The sequence below is a fragment of the Crocuta crocuta genome, unplaced genomic scaffold (genome assembly GCF_008692635.1).
Source record: "Crocuta crocuta isolate KB4526 unplaced genomic scaffold, BGI_CrCroc_1.0 scaffold367, whole genome shotgun sequence".
Lineage (NCBI taxonomy): Eukaryota > Metazoa > Chordata > Mammalia > Carnivora > Hyaenidae > Crocuta > Crocuta crocuta.
Window position 1 is genome coordinate 5216960 of NW_027527936.1, and position 18518 is coordinate 5235477.

The 18518-nt window shown below is 45.7% G+C and overlaps 3 protein-coding genes across 7 annotated transcripts in view; 1 reads left to right on the top strand and 2 right to left on the bottom strand.

Moving 5' to 3' along the window:
- TESK2 (testis associated actin remodelling kinase 2) overlaps positions 1 to 5961 on the bottom strand; it is a 145562-nt gene extending 139601 nt beyond the window's left edge. The window contains exon 1 of the mRNA XM_077752093.1: positions 5685 to 5961. The gene's annotated coding sequence lies outside the window, so the exon portion shown is untranslated. The remainder of the gene's footprint in view (positions 1 to 5684) is intronic.
- A 3261-nt stretch (positions 5962 to 9222) lies between these two features.
- Positions 9223 to 13143, bottom strand: CCDC163 (CCDC163 homolog). Of its 4 annotated transcripts, none has more exons than XR_013332129.1 (9): positions 12685 to 13143; positions 12528 to 12561; positions 12164 to 12354; positions 11970 to 12051; positions 11621 to 11822; positions 11440 to 11507; positions 11077 to 11144; positions 9743 to 9807; positions 9223 to 9491 (listed from the first exon to the last, which is right to left on the bottom strand). XR_013332129.1 is itself a non-coding variant. In XM_077752205.1 (8 exons), the coding sequence occupies exons 1-8, from the start codon at positions 12760 to 12762 to the stop codon at positions 9462 to 9464; spliced, it is 753 nt and encodes a 250-aa protein (XP_077608331.1). In that variant the 5' UTR covers positions 12763 to 13143; the 3' UTR covers positions 9223 to 9461. The 4 variants fall into 4 exon arrangements, 2 of the variants coding, with proteins under 2 accessions (XP_077608331.1, XP_077608332.1); XR_013332130.1 differs by having other exon boundaries at positions 11440 to 11532; XM_077752205.1 differs by lacking the exon at positions 9743 to 9807.
- Positions 13144 to 13267: 124 nt separating this feature from the next.
- On the top strand, positions 13268 to 18372 carry MMACHC (metabolism of cobalamin associated C). 2 transcript variants are annotated; one of them, XM_077752111.1, is made up of 4 exons: positions 13268 to 13540; positions 15938 to 16132; positions 16839 to 16991; positions 17477 to 18372. In XM_077752111.1, exons 1-4 carry the CDS (start codon positions 13460 to 13462, stop codon positions 17894 to 17896), a joined length of 849 nt encoding a protein of 282 aa, XP_077608237.1. In that variant the 5' UTR covers positions 13268 to 13459; the 3' UTR covers positions 17897 to 18372. The 2 variants fall into 2 exon arrangements, with proteins under 2 accessions (XP_077608237.1, XP_077608235.1); XM_077752109.1 differs by lacking the exon at positions 13268 to 13540 and adding an exon at positions 13547 to 13682.
- The last annotated feature ends 146 nt before the right edge of the window (positions 18373 to 18518 follow it).

The window sequence follows — 18518 nt, forward strand, 5'->3', positions numbered from 1 at the left end:
CCCCTACTCTCACTCTATCTCTCACTCTCTCTCAAAAACAAATAAACATTAAAAAATTGTTTACTGGAAAAAATAAGATTTTATATTCATATTTATATGCACTTGTCTAAAGAAAGTCTAAAAGAATATAAAGAAACTAGTAAGGGCACCTAGCTGCATGCCCTTACTACACTACATGCCCTCAATCACTATAGCATGCAACTCCTAATCTCAGGGCCCTGAGTTCAAGCCCCATATTGGGCATGAAGCCTAGTTAAACAAACTAGCAAAAGTAGTTGGGAGAAGGCATGGAACTGGGTGCATGGGGGATAGGTATAGGAGTGAGACTTTCAGGGCGCCTGGGTGGCTTAGTCAGTTAAGCGTCCGACTTTCGCTTGGGTCATGATCTCGCGGTTCGTGGGTTCGAGCCCCGCGTTGGGCCCTGTGCTGACTGCCAGCTCAGAGCCTGGAGGCTGTTTCAGTCTCTGACTCCCTCTCTCTCTGACCCTCCCCTGCTCACGCTGTCTCTCTCTCTCTCCTAGAAATAAATAAAACATTAAAAAAAAAAAAAAAAAGGAGTGAGACTTTCACTGTTTAAATTAAATATACAAATATGCAAACATCTATTTTAACATTTGAATGTATTATCTCTTCATAGATTTTTTTTTAATGTTTATTTATTTTAAGAGAAAGAGAGAGCAGGGGAAAGGCAGAGAGAGAGAGGGAGAGAGAGAATCCCAAGCAGGCTCCACGCTATCAGCACAGAGCCCATGCTGGACTCAATCCCATGAATGATGAGATCATGACCTGAACCAAAATCAAGAGTTGGAAGCTTAACCAACTGAGGCACCCAGGTGCCCCAAAATATTAATTTTTTTTAAAAAACCTAAATCTCACAGAGGATAAGAAATTTGCCCACAATCATATGGCTAATAATAACAAGGTTGATTATAGTTAGGACATCCATTGTTTTTCCTTATGCCATACTACCTTTCTGAAATTTTCAGGAATGGAAGATTTTTAAATTATAACAAATAGGGACATCTGGATGGCTCAATTAGTTGAGTATCCATCTCTTGATTTCAGCTCAGGTTATGATCTCATGGTTCGTGAGTTCAAGCCCTGCATCAATCCCTGCTTGGGATTCTGTCTCCCTCTCTCATCCCCTCCCCCTGCTTACTCTCTATTGCTCTCTCAAAGTAAATAAAAATATGGGGCACCTGGGTAACTCAGTTGGTTAAGCATCTGACTTTGGCTCAGTTCATGATCTCACGGTTCATGAGTTCGAGCCCCCTGTCAGGTTCTGTGCTAAGAGCAGCTCAGAGCCTGAAGCCTGCTTCAGATTCTGTGTCTCCTCTCTCTCTGCCCCTCCCCTGCTCATGCTCTGCTTCTCTCGGTCTCTCAGAAATAAACATTGAAAAAAAATTAAAATAAACTTAAAAACTCATCACAAAAAGTTTTTTAAAAAATTTTTATAAGAATTTTTGAAATTTTTTTTTTTTTTTTTAAGGTTTTATTTCTGAGAGAGAGACAGACAGACAGCATGAGCAGGGGAGGGCCAGAGAGATAGAGAGACACAGAATACAAAACAGGCTCCAGGCTCTGAGCTAGCTGTCAGCACAGAGCCCAACATGGGGCTCAAACCCATGAACTGTGAGATCATGTATGACCTGAGCCTAAGTCGGATGCTTAACCAACTGAGCCACCTAGGCGCCCCTAAAAAAATCTTTTAAAAGGGCACCTGCCTGGCTCAGTTTGAGCATATGACTCTTGATCATGTGGTCATGAGTTCAAGCCCCATGTTGGGCCTAGAGCTTACTTTAAAAAAAAAATTATCACAAGTGGGCTTTTTTCTGAAACATCCACCTACTCTGAGCGCTCAGCAAAGATAATACTAGTGACACCACACTGAAGTAAACTCTGTATGATGACTTGGAAAATAGTATAATACCCACTGTTGGTTCAAAACATTCACCATCACCCACACTGTACATTATAATAATTGGGCTTCATTTACTGGAAGGAGATGAAATTCTCATAAAAGCCCTTATCACAGGTTTCAAATTCCAACACAACATTCATTTTGTAGAACAATGAAGGGTACAACACTAAGAATATATCTATAAACACTTTCACATAGGAAAAAAAAAACCATTAAAGCAAGTCAGCTTTCTACTAGCAGTAAGCCAAAGAATGAGTACATGTAAATATATAATTTTCTTTTTACAAATAAAAGAAACACAAAATATTATTGGGGATCCTGGAGTGGAAATTCCCTAGCCTAGCCTCCCAATACTTTTATTTTTAATTTTTTTTAATGTTAATGCATTTTTGAGAGAGCAAGTGTGAGAAGGGGAGGGGCAGAGAGAGAAGAGGACAGCTAATTCAAATCAGGTTCCGTGGTCACAGCAGTAAGTTAGTCCAACATGGGGCTTGAACACAAGAACCGTGAGATCATGACCTCTGCCAAAGTCGGATGCTCAATCAACTGAGCCACCCAGGCACCCCAAAACATACACTTTTAAACAGAATTAAGTAGGCCCACCATATGCCAAATTTTTTTTTAATGTTTTATTTATTTCTGAGAGACAGAGAGAGACAGCATGAGCAGGGGAGGGTCAGAGAGAGAGGGAGATACAGAATCTGAAGCAGGCTCCAGGCTCTGAGCTGGCTGTCAGCACAGAGACCAACACGTGGCTCAAACCCACGAGACGGGAGATTATGACCTGAGCCGAAGTTGGACGCCCAACTGACTGAGCCACCCAGGTGCCCCTATGCCAAATCTCAAAGGATCTGTGTTTGAGACCATCCTAAATGCATATCTTTATAAGAGAATACATCAAATATCCAAGGCACTAAGTATCAGAGGATCTCAATAGTAATTCACACAAACATCTGTATCACCTAGTACTACTATTAGCAAGTAACAAGGAAAGTCCAACTCAATCTTCAGTCCCTCAGGTCTGAGCAGCCCCGCCTACAGAACCCAATATCACCTGTGTTCCATTCCCTACTATCATCCCAGGAAATTATGACAACCAAACTAATAACACATCCAACATACTTCACAGCCCCATAACCTCCCACTATTTTAAAGCATGTACTTCCACCTCCTTCAACAGCACTATGACAGTTACACCTTGGTTTTGTTTGTTTGTTTAACCTTGAAATATTGAACTCTCAGCTTTCCCATTGTGTATTTCTTAAAGAACCTGATCTTCAACTATATTTCTGATTATCTCCTATTCTCCAAGCTTTTACTTATAATCCCAACTTGGACTCTCAGATTCCATCATATCTCCCACACTATTACTAGCAATGTAAAGTTACTCTCCATTTTATCTTTCTTTCTTGTATATTCCAATTCTAGATCAACCCAACCATCTTTTTTGCTCTCCTGCTCTTAGGCTTCAGGAGAAGTATAAAATCCATGCTACTGGGCCCCTTTACAAATACATTATTTCTAACTTTTACTGGGTCTTCAATGTGGTCAGCAATCTTTTTTTTTTTATCCTTAACCTATTCTTCTTTCATTTTCCATTAAAGATTTCCATGGCCCCAGTATGTGCCATAGTTCCTTCAGTCTCCAGAAATAATTGACTTTTCTACAGAAAACTAATCTCATCAAGAAAATAAGGCCATCTGTCAAACTCCCTCACCTTTTCCTTCTACCACATCATTATCCATCTTGACTTCTATTATTGTCAAAGAATGAAATACCCCACAGATTTCCTAGGTAAATATTCCACCCAACCTACAAAGTTCTTTCACTCATACTAAAAAGAAAAACACACATGTACTATAGTGGAAAGAACACAGGTTTCAGAGCTAGATAGACTTTATTCAAACTCTTGCCTATAATCTTCCCAATTGTAAAAGTGGGATACTGATATCTAAACCACAAGCCTATTGTGATCTATAAAGCATCTTTATGGTATCTGGCAGAATATATTCTCTTTTTTTAAAAAAAAGATTTTATCTCGAAGCAATCTATACACCCAACATGGGGCTCAATCCCACCACCCTAAGATCAAGAGTCTCAGGCTCCAGCAACTGAGCCAGCCAGGCACCCTTAAGTATATTCTTAACTCAATAAAGATGTTTCACTACGATCATCTCTTTCACAACCACACTGTTGAAAGAGTAGTTTTACTCACTGCCTCCCATTTATTCCTCAATCCATTATGATCTGACTATTGCTATCATCACCACCACTGCACTATCTGAAGTGTCTTTCAGAGGAAACAAGCAATCTCCTAATTGCTAAATTCAGTGGTTTCGTTCTAATCCTCATTTTCCTTGACCTCTGTAGCACCTGACAGTGATGGTCACTCCCTCCCATCTTGAAACCCTTCTTCCTTTGGTTTCTCTTATAATGCCATTCTGTTCTAGTTCTTATCCCATTCCTTTAACCTCTCTATCTTGGCGTCTATTGCCCTTCAAATAATGATGTTCCTTCTGGTCCACAGTCCTTTTCTTGATTCTTTACTATCATCCCATACTAAGTCTTCAAATATCGCTGTTATATTCTCTGTTGACCCTCAAATATATGTATTCAGTTCCAACCTTTCTCCCAAATTTCAGACCCCACAGTAATATCTGAAAAATACCTCAAATTAAACATGTCCAAAGGGAACATTACCTTCCCTCAAAACTGCTTCTTTATGTTCCTTCCCTATTACAATTAACACAACCAATGCATCCCAACAACGAAGTCAGAAACTTCCCTCTCAACTCTGGAAACATCATGGAATTGAAACCTCCTGGACTGCATGCCATGGTCTTCATTTTCCTACCACTATTCCAGTTCATCCCCTCTGACCTAGTGTAGCATACTGGTTTCCTGCCTACCTGGGTTTCATCTACCTCCACACTGTCTTCACTTTCAATTCTTCCTCCAGACATAATCAATCATACCAAATTTCTGCTTACAAAACAAAACCTTCAAGGGCCTCCCATACCTACAGAATAAAGTACAAATTCTTCAGCAAGGTTTTCTAGAGTTATAAACGGAAAGGTCTTTAGATCAAACATAGGGTTCAAAAATAAAAACAAAACACAACACACAAAACCATGGGTTTCATTTCTAGCTAAATGGAAATACTGGCTTAGTCCAGAGTCTTCCCAGTGAAAGATAAAAGGCAGAGAGAGAGAACGAGGTATGACAGGAATAGAGAAAAGCAGGAGACAGTAGTGTCTGGGAGAGCGGAGTATTTTCAAGTTTCTAAGTGGAAAGTTTCCAGAGAAGAATATGGTTGAGGGAAGTAAAGTGAGGGAGACCAGATCTCTGAGGGAGGAGGGATTACGGAGATGAGGGAGGCTCTCAGTGTGGAGTTGGAGGTCTCTGAAACAGGAGTTCTCCGAGAAAATAAAGGATTCCTGAGTGTGAAGGGAGAAAAGTCCCTGAGAGGAGTCAAGGACCAGGTCCCTGATACCAAGGAACTTCTAATGGGTCCCCGGCCTCTGAGGCGAGAAGGCGGGGGTAGAGGTGAGGGTTGTCCCGGGACGCTGAGAGAAGTGAAAAGGGAAGGGGAAGGGGTCGAGAAGTGTCCCCAGCCGCTCACAGGAGGACCTTGGGAAGCGAAAGGGGTCCTGTCGTGCTGAGAGACGGGAGCGCCAATGCTCCGGAGCCACGGCGGTGTAGCAGCGGCACGCGCGGGCCGTGGCGACCCGGGTGTGTGCCCTATGCTCTCTCTCGGCGTTACCTGAGGCGGGACTGGGCAGCCAGAGGGGTGCCTGCGCGGGCGGAAGGCGGAGGCAGCAGCAAAGTGGGAGCATAGTAGCCCTCACAGCTCGGAGGCGGCAGAGGCTCTTAGCCTGCTGAGGCGGTGGGGGTCCCTCGCGCAGAAGCCGGAGACTTGGCGGAGCTAGCGGCGGCGAAGGACAAGGAGGCTACTGCCATGGCCCCGCAGTCGGGACCGTTCCCCCCCGTCTGTTTGGTGGGGCCAGGAGGATGATCCCAACCGCGAGCCAGAAAGGGCAGCTGAGAGCTTCGCTTGAGCTCCGCGGCCGCGAGCCACTGAAACGCCGGCCCATCTAGGCTGGGGGGCTGGGGTGGGGCTTCGTCGGACCACGCCCCTCTCCTCAAGCCTCGGAGCAGCCAATCAATCGTCGATCCTTAATAAACCAGCTAGTGGAATTGCCCAATTAGCGTTAGGAATGCCACGTGGTATGCGGGTGGCCTCAATAGGCGTCCGGGAAAACCAATCAACAGCTCTAGGCGCCAACTCCGGAGGACTAAGAGAACCAATAGAAAGGAAGAGGAGGTTAAAAACAGAAGAGGCAGTGTGCTGGAAAGGCGGAACCAAGGAGGAGGGAATACACCTGGGGGGAAATCAAGTCCCTGGAACCTCCAGAGGGCGGGACAGTAAACACGAGAGGGAACAATTAAAATGCCAAACATAGAAACGACTGGTAATTAATAAAACTAACAGAAAATGGGTTCCCCTGGCGCGGCTTTGCGGTTGGTGAGGGAAGAAAAAGGCATATGAACATAGAGTTCTGCAGGATCTCGGTATACTGTGGGGGAAAAAATTGATATATAAACTATTACTACCTACTTGAGATAGTAAGAGCAATGAGTTGGGTTAAAATGCTGAAGCAATAATTCATCTACACTAAGATTCAATTCTAGTTGGAAGAGAGAACATTTGAGATGGCTTGAAAACTGAAGATATTGAAAGACCTGGGTAGGGAATAAGAATTCTATTCAAGGACCTGTGGGGGAGAAGAAGGGGGGAAATAGGGGGAAGAGGGAAGGAGGCAAACCATGAGAGACTCTTGAATGTTGAGAACAAACTGAGGACTGATGGGTATGGGGGAGAGGGGAAGGGGGGTGATGGGCATGGAGGAGGGCACTTGTGGGGATGAACACTGGGTGTTATATGGAAACCAACTTGACAATAAACTCTTTAAAAAAAAAAGAATTCTATTCAATTGTTCACCATGCACATATTCCCTTCCTCATGCTTTCCATATGCCTGGACTTCAGGTGCTCATAATCTCATACCTGAGCAGATTGGACAGGATTTCCAGGGCTAGAGCAGGCAAAGAAACACCAGAGTATGGGCCTTCCTTCACCAATATTCCCTTGGACTAGAGACATCCATTTAGACATCTTTAGACTTGCCTCCTACTGAAAGAGTCTTGACAGATAAGTGGGATTTGAACAGTTGGCGTATAGATGTTGTGCATTCCTAGTGGCAATAAAATTTAAGAAAGATGTGTGTATGATTTCACTCATATGTGGAATCTAAAAAACAACAAATGAATAAACAAACAAAAAAGAGAATCAGGCCTATAAACAGAGAACAAACTGATGCTTGCTGGAAAGGACAGGGAACAAAATGAGTGAAGCAGAGTGGGAGATACAGGCTTTCAGTTTTGGAATGAATAAGTCACAAAAATAAGGCACAGAACAAGGAATATAGTCGAAGATAGTATTATATGGTGACAGATGATAGCTACACTTGTGAGCATACCATAATGTATGAATGTGTCCAATCACTATGTTGTACACCTGAAACTAATGTAACACTGTGTGTCAACTACATTTAAATAAAAAAGCTTTAAAAAGAAAGATGTGTGATAGGAGATAAGAATGGAGGTTAAATGTGAATTGAGCTTAAATGCCAAATTTGTCCTTTTTTATGCTGTGAAAGTTTTCAAAGGTTCTTGAGCAGATTAGCCTCAACAGGACGCTGTTTTAGTTAGATTAATAGGTAGTTCACAGTATGTCCAAAAGGAGAAAAGAAATCACCCAGCCCAGGAACCTTGGCCCAAAGACTTTTCTGTATTATTCTTCTGACAACACATGATGTGCTGCCACCTGGTGACAGTTCAAATACCATTGTTCCCCACTGCTATTTAATTTTTCTGTTGTTAGAGCCCTGGCACTTACCTTTTAAACCTGACTCCCACAAAGCCTGATGCAAAGTATTTGATAAATAGGCACAAGCATTGGTAGCAAGTAGAATTGAATAATGCCATCATACCATATGTATCACTTGCCCAGTGAAAGATGTAAAAGACAGTGGTTGTACCTTCAGTAGGACAATGAGCCTTGATGGCAAGTTTTTAGGTTTTTGAACAAGTTCTGTTTGACCCAAGTCTAATCTCTCCCATTCCACTGTCAGCAATTTCCTTTACACTGAGGAGAAAGAACCAAGGATTGCCTTATAGATATTTGAGTGTCAAAGGCCACTCTTCATGATCTGTCTGCTAGTTAGGCCAGGACCTTGAATACACCATATAACCTGCTCTACTCATCTCAGCCTTTTATTATGCTTCTTTTTCAGAATTGTCTCCTCTTCCTAGCTAGATGGAGCTAAGAGCTGGGAACCTTATGAGCCCACTGCACATCTTAGCTCAGGGCAAATACATGCCAGGGCTGGTATTATGCTCAATAAACATCAACTGCGTGGATAAATGGCATTATCTTTTGTCTATATTTAGCAGTGGATGAGACCTCATGAGACATTAGCGGGACGCTGCTGCTTCTAAGGAAATCTTAGACTGCATGGTCTAGAATACAAAATTTAAGTAAGAAACCAGTAAAGCTGCCCTTAGTCTACAAAGGAAGATCTACTTTCCAGAGAGCAACCTTGTGATGTAAGGATTAGAACTAATAACACAAGACATTTTTTTTTCAATATAACAAGAAATATCAGAGTACATCACCCCTAGTGATTCAATAAATGTTAAGTCATGAAATTTGTTTCATTTAATAAATATATACAAGTTTATTTACTAGGCCACAATGTAAACCATATTTCTTGCTAAAGGTTACAGTCAAAAAATTCTAAAGCCACTGGATTAGAGGTAGAGACTGAAAGAAAGAGACCAGGAGACTGTTGCAGAAATGCAAGCAGGGCTAGGCTACTAAGGATGAGGAAATGTGAAGGGACCAGAGTAAGCCTTAAGAAGTAGAAGCTGGAGGGGAAGAGGGGAAGCCTCCTATTGCTCAGGTCTAGGGTCTATCTAAATGTCTTGCCCTCCTCTGCATCCCCACACCAATACTGCCTCAGAACACTGTCCTACCTCATTCTACCCACCAGGATGGGAACTCCTATTTCCTTCCAAATTCCACTGAGCACAGGGCTTGCACTCAGAAGGTACAGCTATAAATGTCTATGAACTTGGATTGCAGAGACAGGGATGGCAGAAAGCAGTCAAGTAACAGGAGGAAGAAAACGTACACTTGAGTCAATCCCATGTGGGGGCTGATTCACAGAAGACATCAGGAAGAGTTAAAACATTTATTGCAATTGGTGGGCAGGCAGTGATGAGCCTCAGTAAGGAGGGCAGATACCAGCAAGATCAAGAGAAAAGGGGGAAGGGACCCAGAAACAGGGCCTTGGTGAGGAAGGTGAGCAAAGCTACTCTTACAAGTCCTTACAGGTCACTCAGGAACATTGTGGGGCTTTTAAAGAATAGGTTCTCCTGCTCAAGGCTCTGGCCCTAAAGCTGAAAGCTTCTGGGCTCTAGGTCAGAAAGTATGCTCTTCTGGAGATCTGAGGGGAGAGAAAGGGAAAAGAAAACAAACCATCAGCAAGCACTATCATACACATGAAACTAGACCCTTGGCCAGTCTGATGGGGAGGAACAAACAAGCCTGACCTGGGATAAATAACAACAGAGAATGATGGATTCACCAAAAAAAGAGGCAGAGACTCCATTCTACCCAGTGCCAAATAATCAGGTAGCTGACACACAAGCACCATTCAGATTCACCCTCCCCCAGACCTGGGATCCCTGCCCTTACCGCCACCTAGTTTCCTTAGAAGTTCCCAGCTACTGTTGCTGTCCAGAAGAAGACTGACTTCAGAGCTAGATGAAGAAAGAGATGGTGAAGGGGCCCCTGCGTGGCTCAGTCGATTAATTGTCAGACTTCAGCTCAGATCAGATCAGGTCAGGTCATATCTCATAGTTCGTGGGTTCGAGCCCCGCATCAGGCTCTGTGCTGACAGCTCAGAGCCTGAAGCCTATTTCGGATTCTGTGTCTCCCTCTCTCTCTCTGCCCCACCCCCCCACTCATGCTCTGTCTCTCTCTGTCTCAAAAATAAATAAACTATTAAAAAACATTTAAAAAAAAAGAAAGGAAGTGGGGCGCTTGAGTGGCTTAGTCGGTTGAGCGTCCGACTTTCGCTTAGGTCATGATCTCGCGGTTCGTGGGTTCAAGCCCCACGTCGGGCTCTGTGCTGACTGCCAGCTCAGGGCCTGGAGCCTATTTCAAAGTCTGTATCTCCCTCTCTCACCCCTGCTCATGCTGTCTCTCTCTCTCTGTCTCCTAGAAATAAATAAAAATATTAAAAAAAAAAAAAAAGAAAGAAAGGAAGAGATGGTGAAAGTGGCAGCCAGGGCAGCTTAGATTCAAGAATGTGAACAGAGGTCCTGGAAAGGGGAAGAGAATTAGAGGCAGAGATGCTGACAAGATGATCCTCCCACCAAAGAACTGTTCTCCTTCATGAGGCCAGGACCCCAGTCTCTTCTCCCTTTATCCTTCAAACATATAAAGATGCCTCAGTGACTCAGTATCAAGTAAAGAATGCCCAGTACTGCCTTTACAGGCAGATACTCATACCACTCCTACCAGCCCATGTCAAATCTAAGATAGCTGAACTCTGGTCCCCAATGCCTGGCCTCTGAGACAAATCCCTTCCACTGCCACAAGTATCCATACCCCCTGACCTTAGGAGATTGTACTCCTGCCAGGCATCCTGGGCCTCTGTCCTGGCAGCCTCCAGGGTGTGACCCTTGCCCTCACGGCCACTTTGCAGCTGCTCCAACAAATGCCAGACCATGGGCCCAGGTAGGACCAGGTAGGACCATTCCTCTCCTTCTCAGGAGGAATCCCCCTCCCCACCATTGGCATCTTCACCATTGGCATGGAACCCTCATGTGGGCAATGACAGTCTCTCAACCTGGAGAAGAGGGCTTGGGAAGAAAAGCTTTGGAGGGAGGTAGAGTCAGTACAGGAAAGAGAGAAAGAGATAAGAGTGGGCGAGTGTATCCTGGCCTGCCTGCACAACAGAAAAGACAGAAAGGAAGGAGCCTCCATATGGAGATATGAAGAGATAGGTCTGATCCTGGTCCTACCTTCCAGCTGTGGACCTGAGCTTGCTGCCCTTCAGCCATCTGTTTCAGCAGCAGCTCCTGGTGTTGGCCTTCAATGAGAGAAAAATGTAAGAGAGCTATTCTCCAATTTCTTTCTCTTCCCCTCCCTGCCTTGTGCCCAGCCTGGTGCTGAAAACTGAGACAGAAGCATTCTGGTCTAGCTGTTGGGAAGCTTCCAAGCTAACTGGGGAGTCTAGACTCACACCATGGAGGCAAGACAAAACACTTGGCCAGACTTCTGAGCAGCTCAAGAAATCAGAGCTATGGCCACTTACTGGGATAGCAAAAAGGCTTTCCAGGAAAGGGGACAGGTGAACTCACACCCACCCCCAATCTTTTACTCACTCAGCTGGTCCCGCAGCAACTTCAATTCCTCCCGAAGGATCTCTGATTCCTCCCACAGGAGCTGACGCCTGGACAGATGGAGGTAGTGTCATTCTAAAACCAATCAACAAGCCCTGAGGACACTACCAGAGTACCAGGAATTCAGAGGTGTGAAGAAGGAGAGGTCTTGCCCATTACTTACTCATTCTGCAGCTCTTGGTGAAGGCCACCAGTAGCACTGCACTTTCGTGGTCCTGTTTGTGTTTGGGCTTGGGCCTGTTCCTGCACTTGGCTTCGAAGGCCCTGCAGTTCCCTTCTCAGCGCCTCCAGGCGTTGCTCCAGGAGAAGGACCCTCTGCTCTGGGCCCCCCTGCAGCAACCTTAGTGATGCTGTAGTGGGACAAACTGAGGGTCATTCCTTATGAGACCTACACATGAGCCTAGAGACTCTACTTGCAAATCAAGACACAACTGCACACACATGAGGTATGTAACAAAATCGTGTGGATACATAATGAGCTGTGTGCATGAAAAAAAGAACTGGCCAGATACCTTCCAGAGCACAGATCTTGTACTTCTGCTGCTCTTGCTCTTCCAGCAGCCCCTGCACAGCCTGCCTTAGCGTCTCAGTCATCTACCCAGGCAAGAAAAACCACATGAGCTACCACGGAAGGGGCATCCCCAACCCCTGGTATCCTCATTTCACACAAACACAACACATATACACCTAGGACTGCACACTTTACCTGAGCCTGGTATTGAAGCTGGGATTGGAGAATAGTGATTTCATCCCAGAAAAAAGATGTGCCATGGGCCTTACTACAACTCAGCCTCTCTGGGTGACAGGGAGCCTCTAGAGCCCAACGTTGTTGAGCTTGGACTCCAGACTGGGGAGGCAAGTGATGAGGGGAAATCCAGGTCCCAGCCAAATCTCCTGCTGAGGGAGTAAGCAAGGCACAACTGTGAGGCCTATCTTTGGGGGGAAAACAGATGTTTGTTCAGGATAGAAAACAGTTGGAATTTGGAAAAGTGGGTAGTACAGGCACTGGGGGGAAAAAAAAGCAGATCCTTGAAAAAGAAGACTGGGGGCAGAAAAGGGACAATACTTACCAGCTGTGGAGACTCCAAGAGGATACAGCCGCTGCTACAAAACAAACAAAAAAACACCAAACAACAACAACAACAACAAAAACAAGTTCACAGGCCAATAAGCTCTGAGTGTCCCTAAACCCAAACCTCCAACGGGGGCCCTCAGGCGCCCCCTCACCTTAATCCTGGCCACATTTCCATCCGTAGCATTGAGAAGCCCGTCGAGATGCTCAGACCAGCTCAGACTCCTACTCATAACCTTCCCTAAGGCTCCCTGACGTCTTGTGCCTTTGCTCTCCAAGCCCAGGACACCAGAGGCACAGCCCAGTAAAGCCACACTTCAGATCGAAAGTGGGGAGTGGGGATGTAATACTAAAGGTAGGGATGGAGTATCAAGCCAAACTGGGACTGGTCAGGGGAGCGGCGCTTGGAGAATCTAGGGGGAACGCGGGATACTCTGATACTCAGATATCAAGTGCGAATTGAGAGTGCCGAATCTTGGTCGAAACCTCCCCAGACCCAAGACACAGGTATCATCACTCGGAACCTGTACCAGCGACTAGTGCCGCGGCCCCTTTCAAACCCTCCTGAAGGCCGGCCGAGTCCATCTGACCTCGGACTGGCTGCCGCAGCGCCACTTGGGAAACTGAGTTCTTCTCTCGCGGAGACAACCGACGATGGAGGCTGTGGAACTACGTTTCCCTAGTAGCCGCACGAGCATTCACACCGTCACCGTGAAGCTTGCCGGGAAACCGAGGCTTTCTGATTCTGTAGTTGTTGAACCCGAAAACCAAAGCACTACATATCCCAAGATCCATTGCACAGAGCCAACCCTCTCCCGCTGCTGATCCCGAAGGTTCTTGGGAAATGAAGTCCAAGCTACCTTGAAACTTAACGGCCCAGGTTATCCTAGAGACTCCAGTCCCCAACAAGCTCTGCGCCTAGCGTGCGCTATGGAGACGCAAGTCGCAGAACTGAAGCAGAAGATCGAGGACACATTGTGCCCTTTTGGCTTCGAGGTTTACCCTTTCCAGGTTGGTTCGTCCTTTCTGCGGTGTTGGGGCGAGGTGTATGATTGGCCTCGGTGCGATTGGCGTGAAGATCGAGAGCCTTCTGATCTTTCCCGAGCTCCTCTGGCCCCATGTCCATCTGACAAACGGGGACTTAATTAAAAAGGTAGAGAAACGGCCGCACGTTTGTCCTTTTAACCCCATATAATGCCATATTGATGAATGAGAGACACCACGTAACTCAGTAATCTTGTGGTTCTGCCACCTCCAAAATTTACAGGAAGAAAGTGACCAGTAGGGTCAGAGTCACTTTAGAAGCGTCCTGAATTCAGGAGAGGTGCCTGGGTGGTTCAGTCCGTTGAGCCTTGGTTTGTGAGTTTGAGCCCCGCCTTGAGCACTGTGCTAACAGCCTGGAAACTGCTTCGGATTCTGTGTCTCCCTCTCTCTCTCTCTCTCTGACCCTCCCCAGCTCACAATCTCTCTCTCTCTCTTTTAAAAATAAACATTAAGGGGCGCCTGGGTGGCTTAGTCGGTTAAGCGTCCGACTTTCGCTTGGGTCATGATCTCGCGGTTCCTGGGTTCGAGCCCCGCATCGGGCTCTGTGCTGACTGCCAGCTCAGAGCCTGGAGCCTGTTTCAGTCTGTGACTCCCTCGCTCTCTGACCCTCCCCTGCTCACGCTGTCTCTATCTCTCTCTCCTAGAAATAAATAAATTAAATAAATTAAATAAATAAATAAAAATAAACATTTAAAAAAAAGAAGCTTCCTTAAGAAGTTAGGAGAGGGCAAGGCCTGGTAGGTTTGTGTAGCTAAGATTTAGGTTATCTGAGGGGAAAGGGCATTCCTGTTGTTGAACAAGCAGACAATTGGCTGGTTTGTTCCCTCTACCAACAGAAGGCTAATTCACGATGTTGCCAATCACCAGTGCTGGGCTGGGTACAGAAACCATGCACTTGCCTGTCACAGAAGTCTGGCACCACTATCGACCCTTGTTTACATAGATCCAACCCCCATAATCCAGTGCCCTCTGTACTGAGCTGTGTGCTTGGACACAAAGCTAAATCAACTCAGCTTGAGCCCTTTGCCTGATGCTTAAGAGACAACCCACTCCCACCCCTTCCACTGAGTGGCACACAGCAGTGCTGGGAAAGAATACAGTGAAAGTAGGTTGGGTCTAGCTTGAGAAGGACTTCCCAAAAAAAAAAAAAAAAAAAGAGTTGAACTATATATGAAAAGAAGGAAAGAGTATTATATACATCCCAAATATCAGGAACAGCTTAAGTAAAGGGGAGGAGATAGTGTTGGATGGCAGGTATGGAGAAAGTGAGAATGTTTGATGGGTCAAGTAGAACTGAGTGGGTAGTAAGAGTTATTGTACTGAACAGAGCCAGTCATCCGAGGCTTCTGCTTCTCACCCTTTCCCTACCCCACATCCAGTCAGACACCAAGACCTTTAGGAATCTCTCACCTGAATCTCCCAAATCCATTTCCTTCCATCCAACCCCTCTGTGCTTGGATTATTGCAATAATCTGCTTGCTATCATTTTGCATTCAATCCATCCTCACCCTGCAGCTAGATCTTTCTAAAACTGATGTCCGTTTCCTCCTTAAATTTTCAAGGTCTAGACCCTCACTGTCACCAAATTAGACGTATATTCCTTAAATTGGTATCTAGAACAGTCATAATCTCATACCTACTGATCTCTCCACCCTTCTCTCCTGCTCCCCTTTACGGACCCTTCACTTCTATCAAACTAGACAATTTGCTGTTTTCCAAATATGCCCTTTTTACATGTCTTTTTAAAGCTGTGACCTTTATTTAGAATAAACACCAGATGGGGCACCTGGGTGGCTCAATCGGTTAAGCGTCCGACTTTGGCTCAGGTCATGATCTCATGGTTCGTGGGTTTGAGCCCCGTATCGGGCTCTGTGCTGACAGCTAGCTCAGAGCCTGGAGTCTGCTTCAGATTCTGTATCTCCCTCTCTCTCTGACCCTCCCCTGCTCACACTGTCTCTCTCTCTCTCTCTCAGAAATAAATAAAAACATTGAAAAAAATTTTTTAGTAGAATAAACACCAGATTTCCCCTCCCTACATCATTTTGTCACAGCTTCCAAGAAGACTTTCCTAATTTCACAGGATCCTCATCTGGCCTGTCATTGCTCTAATCACAGTACAATTTCTTTTGGTTCTTAGTTGTGAATTCTCTGGCTTTTTATCCCAAACTTCCCAGTCAGAATCCCCTATGGAGGAGTCCCCCATAAATATACATCATGCAGCATCAGTAGAAATCCATTCACTGAATGAATGAGATGGATACTGAGGCCAAGATGTAGGAGGCCTTGAATGCCAGGCTAAAGTATGCACCTAGCAAAGGCCTAAATTGGCCCTCATGTGTGGCCTTAATTGTCTCTCTGTCCCAGGTGGCATGGTATAATGCACTCCTGCCTCCAGCCTTCCACCTACCTCTGCCAGGACCTACCCTGGCCTTCCTGGTACTCAGCACACCTGCCATGTTTGACCGCGCCCTGAAACCCTTCCTGCAAAGCTGCCATCTCCGACCACTGACTGACCCTGTGGACCAGTGTGTGGCCTACCATTTGAGCCGTGTTAGAAAGGTAAGCAAAGTTCACACATTACCTCAGGTTTCAAACCTGTAGTAGCTGCTTCCAGCTCCTCTAAGCTCAGTGCAGGATCTAGACCTACTTAGGGCTATGAGCCATTTCCCAGATGGGCTATGCTAGAGCTGTCTTTAACACTGTGATCTCTTCCCATTCTGCCTTCTTAGCCCAGTTTCAGCCACCTTCTAGCAGCCCCCCAGGTCTAGAATCAAACTCACTCACCCTACTCTGATGGGCAGTTAATAATATGAACCTCAAACCAGATTTCCCTTGGCCTCCAAGTGAAATAGGAATAAGCCTAGCATCCCCTAAGCATCTCTTGCCTGTCTTTGCCCTAGACCTGAACATTTTGTGCTTTGAGGCTTTTGAGGATAGAATATTCCCCCTGCACACATGTACACATACATATATTGGGTCTCCCCAAAGCTAGGTCATGTCTTCCTCCACACTGAGACTCTGGAGGGCAGAGACAAGTCACCTCTCAATAGGCATTTGTGAGCAGACCTTGTTATTTCCTTTCGAACATGGGCCTTCCTGGACAGATCACTTTCTTCACAGTGGAGTTCCCCACCCCTCAAGTTTAAGGTTTGTTTTCCCTTTAAACAACTTCTGAGGACAGGACCAAGCTAACACAAATTAGGGCTCTCTAGGACAAAGTCATGATTCCTCTCATGCTGAAATGAATTTCCATCTCTTATCTCAGAACCTCCCAGAGTTGCAAATGGAAGTCATTGCTGACTATGAGGTACACCCCAATCGGCGCCCCAAGATTCTGGCCCAGACTGCAGCCCACGTGGCAGGGGCTGCTTACTACTACCAACGGAAGGATGTGGAGGCTGACCCCTGGGGAAACCAGGTCAGAGGGCAAGTGTGAATGAGTAAGGACTGGGAGAAAATGGTAAAGGCTCCTCAAGATACCAATTCACATTCTTCCACCTACCTTGGTAGACAGTATCCAAGGGAAAGGTATATATATACCCTACTCAGGAGCCCAACTCCACATGCTTTCTGGAGTTGGCCTGGGAACACATCAGGTCAGAGAACTTAGTCTGTTCGTAAAACCTAGTTACGGGATGGAGGGGGCAGAGCAGTGATCAGGAAACCAATAGTGAGACTGGCAAGTTGACAGACTCAACTTAAGGAACCCTTAGTTCCTCATGGCCAAAGTTCGTTCATGAAAAGGGTTGTCCAGGAGAGGAAATAGGGGACCCAGCCACCGGAGTGAGATCAAATGTGAAATTAGTGTCCCTTGAGAATAAATGAACAAGCCTAGTTTGCTGTGAGGATAGTTGGACTTAGTGCCAACATGACCTCCATAACCTTGCTTTACCTTCTCCTCAGCACATATCAGGTGTGTGTATACACCCGCAGTACGGAGGCTGGTTTGCCATTCGAGGAGTAATGCTGCTGCCAGGAATAGAGGTTCCAGATCTGCCACCCATAAAGCCCCTGGACTGTGTACCTACAAGAGCTGACCGAATCACCCTGCTTGAAGGCTTTAATTTCCATTGGCGTGACTGGACATACCGGGATGCTGTGACACCACAGGAGCGCTACTCAGAAGAACAGAAAGCCTACTTTTCTACTCCACCTGCCCAACGCTTAGCTTTGTTGGGCTTGGCCCAGCCCTCAGAGGATCCTAGCTCTGCATCTTCTGAGCTTCCTTTTACCGCAATCCCACCAAAGAAGCCCCAGAATCCCAGCAGAGCCCGAGGCTGGCTCAGCCCCAAAGTCTCACCACCTGAATCCCCTGGCCCTTGACAGCCTCCCTCCCCTGGGATCCCTATTTATAAGTGGTACTTGCTCTAGGACACCTTTGGCTTTGGCAAGGCATTTTATTTTGGGTACAGTATTTTTGTTTAATCAGGCTTCATGCCCACCGTGGAACCCAACATGGGCTGGATCTCACGATGCTGAGATCAAGACAAGAGCTGAGATCAAGAGTTGGATGCTTACCCGAATGAGCCACCCAGGTGCCTGGGTACAATACTTTTAATGAAAGGACTGTAATAGAGATCTTCAATGAAGATAACAGCCTAGAGCAATTTAGTCAAAACAGTAAGTCAAAGATCCAGAATTCCCACCTGGCTTAGATTGAGATTACTCTTGTTTCTCTGTAGTGCTCCAAGATCCTACTTATTACAGTGCCTAAAGGGCAATCATCCCCTAACTAATGGCACCTGCCTCAGGCTTGTTGTGAGGAATGAATAAACACACGCAAGGCATTTCTGAAACAATACCTGCCTTATTATACTAATGGGTGCGTGAGCTGTCATTGAAAGCCCTAGGAACTCTGTACTTAGGCTCTTAGATCTTGCTTGGAAGCATGGGGATAGACTGGACTAGCTTTATGTCTGGAAGAGTACACAATACACCAGACTCA